General features: G+C 42.7%; 1 protein-coding gene across 1 annotated transcript; it reads left to right on the top strand.

Moving 5' to 3' along the window:
• Nucleotides 1-511: 511 nt before the first annotated feature.
• On the top strand, nucleotides 512-2,281 carry LOC123086260 (vacuolar protein sorting-associated protein 2 homolog 1). The gene is made up of 4 exons (XM_044507973.1): nucleotides 512-764; nucleotides 1,340-1,444; nucleotides 1,598-1,858; nucleotides 1,964-2,281. Exons 1-4 carry the CDS (start codon nucleotides 627-629, stop codon nucleotides 2,102-2,104), a joined length of 645 nt encoding a protein of 214 aa, XP_044363908.1. The 5' UTR covers nucleotides 512-626; the 3' UTR covers nucleotides 2,105-2,281.
• Nucleotides 2,282-2,561: the final 280 nt, after the last annotated feature.

The following is a 2,561-nucleotide window of genomic DNA, read 5'->3' as shown; positions in this document are numbered from 1 at the left end:
CCTCCTCCTGGATTTCGTGATCCTACTTGTTTTCCTGTGCTACCAATCCGGAGGGACCAGCAAATTCCACGCCCTTTTACCTTGTTGTGGACAAGCAATCGGCCCGCCTGTGCCTCATCCAAAATAGAAGTTTGCTATGGCGTTAATCTCGCTCGGGTGCTTCCACCAAACCCTAGCTCTGGCGGGAACCTCATGTGCAAATTGTAGTACTAGTATCTTTATTGACTTGGTTGAGTACTGCGCTACCAGGATGCAAGAGAAACCTAACCTGTGGGGGAATCTTCTTCTCCTCTTTAGCTGTTATAATCTTGTCTAGGTTTGTGTTCAGTTTTCACCTGTTACTGTCCAATGGGACGCCGTTAACAAGCAAGCAATGCAAGGGACATGAATATTGGTTTGGAGTTACTTGATTACACTTGTTCCTGTAAATTCTCTACTTGATTTGCTGAAGAAACCAAATAACTTAAGAAACTGGGCCCCTCTAAATTGTAATGCTACTGCTACCTATTTACTTTGGTGTTGATTTCCCCAAGACTTCGGAATATGGGGGACACAAGACAACGTTGGAGGTTAGCTCCCCTGGGTTTTATGCCAGAAAGAGCTGACATTGTTCTTTTGTTTCGTTGATGGCAGAGCTGCTGCGGGAGAACAAACGTATGCTAGATAAGTCCATCAGGGAGATCGAGAGGGAGAGGCAGGGCCTGCAGACTCAGGAGAAGAAGCTCATCGCTGAGATCAAGAAGGTGGCCAAGCAAGGACAGATGGTATGTACACTGAAACTGCAAAATCTCTCGTGTTCTATTGCTCATTTATAACCGACCTCCATAAAACTATGAAGATTAACTTGCAATCTGCATCTGTGGTAGCATAAGAAATACCAACTACTCGGCAAAGTGGCATTGCAGGGAACCTAGATGATACAATTATTCTTTTTTATCTTAGCACAATCTTGCAAGCATTGAACATCATACGAACACGCTTCCCTGCTACTGCCATAGTTTTAAGCTGTCACTGTAATTCATTCTTTGTTGGTAAGTTAATTGAAATATGGTGTGCCATTATCCTCGGGCTTGATTGTTCCATGATACAATAGGAAATCGTGTCTTCATGCACACAGCATTAATTCAGTCATGTTGATTTATCTATTTCAGACACAAAGTTTTACGTTGATGTCTCCTGAATAGGATAAGCCAATTTTGTGATGGGAATCTTAAATTTGTAGGTCATAGGATGTGTGTCTGCCACTTAAGTTTTTTTCTGTGTTAAATTGTTCATATTTTAGGCAATAGGCTTTGCAAGTTAACAGAACGTGTTTTGATTTGATGGACATTGTTCTCAGGGAGCTGTAAAAGTTATGGCCAAGGACCTTATTCGCACAAGGCATCAGATCACGAAATTTTATGCCCTGAAGTCCCAGTTGCAAGGTGTATCTCTTCGTATTCAGGTAGCGTTGTAATCCAAGCAGACGCTGTATATTTCATACATTTAGATATGTGCACATTCTACAATGTGATGAGGTCAAGCGACAGTAGGCTTCATTATATTGTGGAAACTCTGTTTTTCTCATTGCTGACGTTCGCGTGCTAAATTTTTATAGACCCTGAAATCAACACAAGCAATGGGAGAAGCCATGAAGGGCGTCACAAAAGCCATGTCACAGATGAACAGGCAGATGAATCTACCAGCACTCCAGAAGATAATGCGGGACTTTGAGATGCAAAATGAGAAGATGGAAATGGTCAGCGAGGTTATGGGTGATGCCATCGACGATGCCTTGGAGGGTGATGAGGAGGAGGAAGAAACAGAAGAGCTAGTTAGCCAGGTCCTCGATGAAATCGGCATCGACATCAACTCTGAGGTAAGATTTATCCCTGTATTTTCGTGTTGATTCTATCATAGAGATTGAAACACAAGGATGAGACAGTGGGATACGAGTGACATTGATATTTTGCTCCGAACCCAGCTTGTCAAGGCCCCGGCTACCGCAGTCGCCATGCCGGTTGCAGCGGGAAAAGCGCCTGTTCAAGCTGAAGCTGCGGGCGGGATGGACGGTGGAATAGATGATGACTTGCAGGCACGGCTTGATAACCTGAGGAAGATGTGAGCACTGGACTCTGACGGATTGTCCACGCCCGCAATTCTCTGCCTGTAGTTTTGTACCATAAATGCCACTCCGGCAAATCTATTGACGTATCATTTGCAGTGTGTTTGGCATTGACCATCTGTATATAGACATATCATCATATTTTCAATAAATCACATACTAGGCTTGGTCTTTCTAGCTCCATTTGCCTCTATCTCGTCATGATTCTGAACATTGAGATGAAATAGCAGGAAAGTAGTGACCTAAACGGTGGAAAATGCATTGCAGCTCTCGGGTGCAACACACCCCTATATGAAAATAGCATTTAAAAAAAATATCAGGAAATTTCGAAAAAATCTCGAATTTTGGAATATGAAATCTGAGTGGCGTAGGAATTACATCCCGACATACATTACATTTAGTTTTTTTTCTACACATACAACTTTTTTGTCTTTTTTACTGGCATTATCACGGTCAC

Source organism: Triticum aestivum, chromosome 4A, assembly GCF_018294505.1.
Source record: "Triticum aestivum cultivar Chinese Spring chromosome 4A, IWGSC CS RefSeq v2.1, whole genome shotgun sequence".
Lineage (NCBI taxonomy): Eukaryota > Viridiplantae > Streptophyta > Magnoliopsida > Poales > Poaceae > Triticum > Triticum aestivum.
This window is presented reverse-complemented; position numbering and strand designations above follow the sequence as displayed.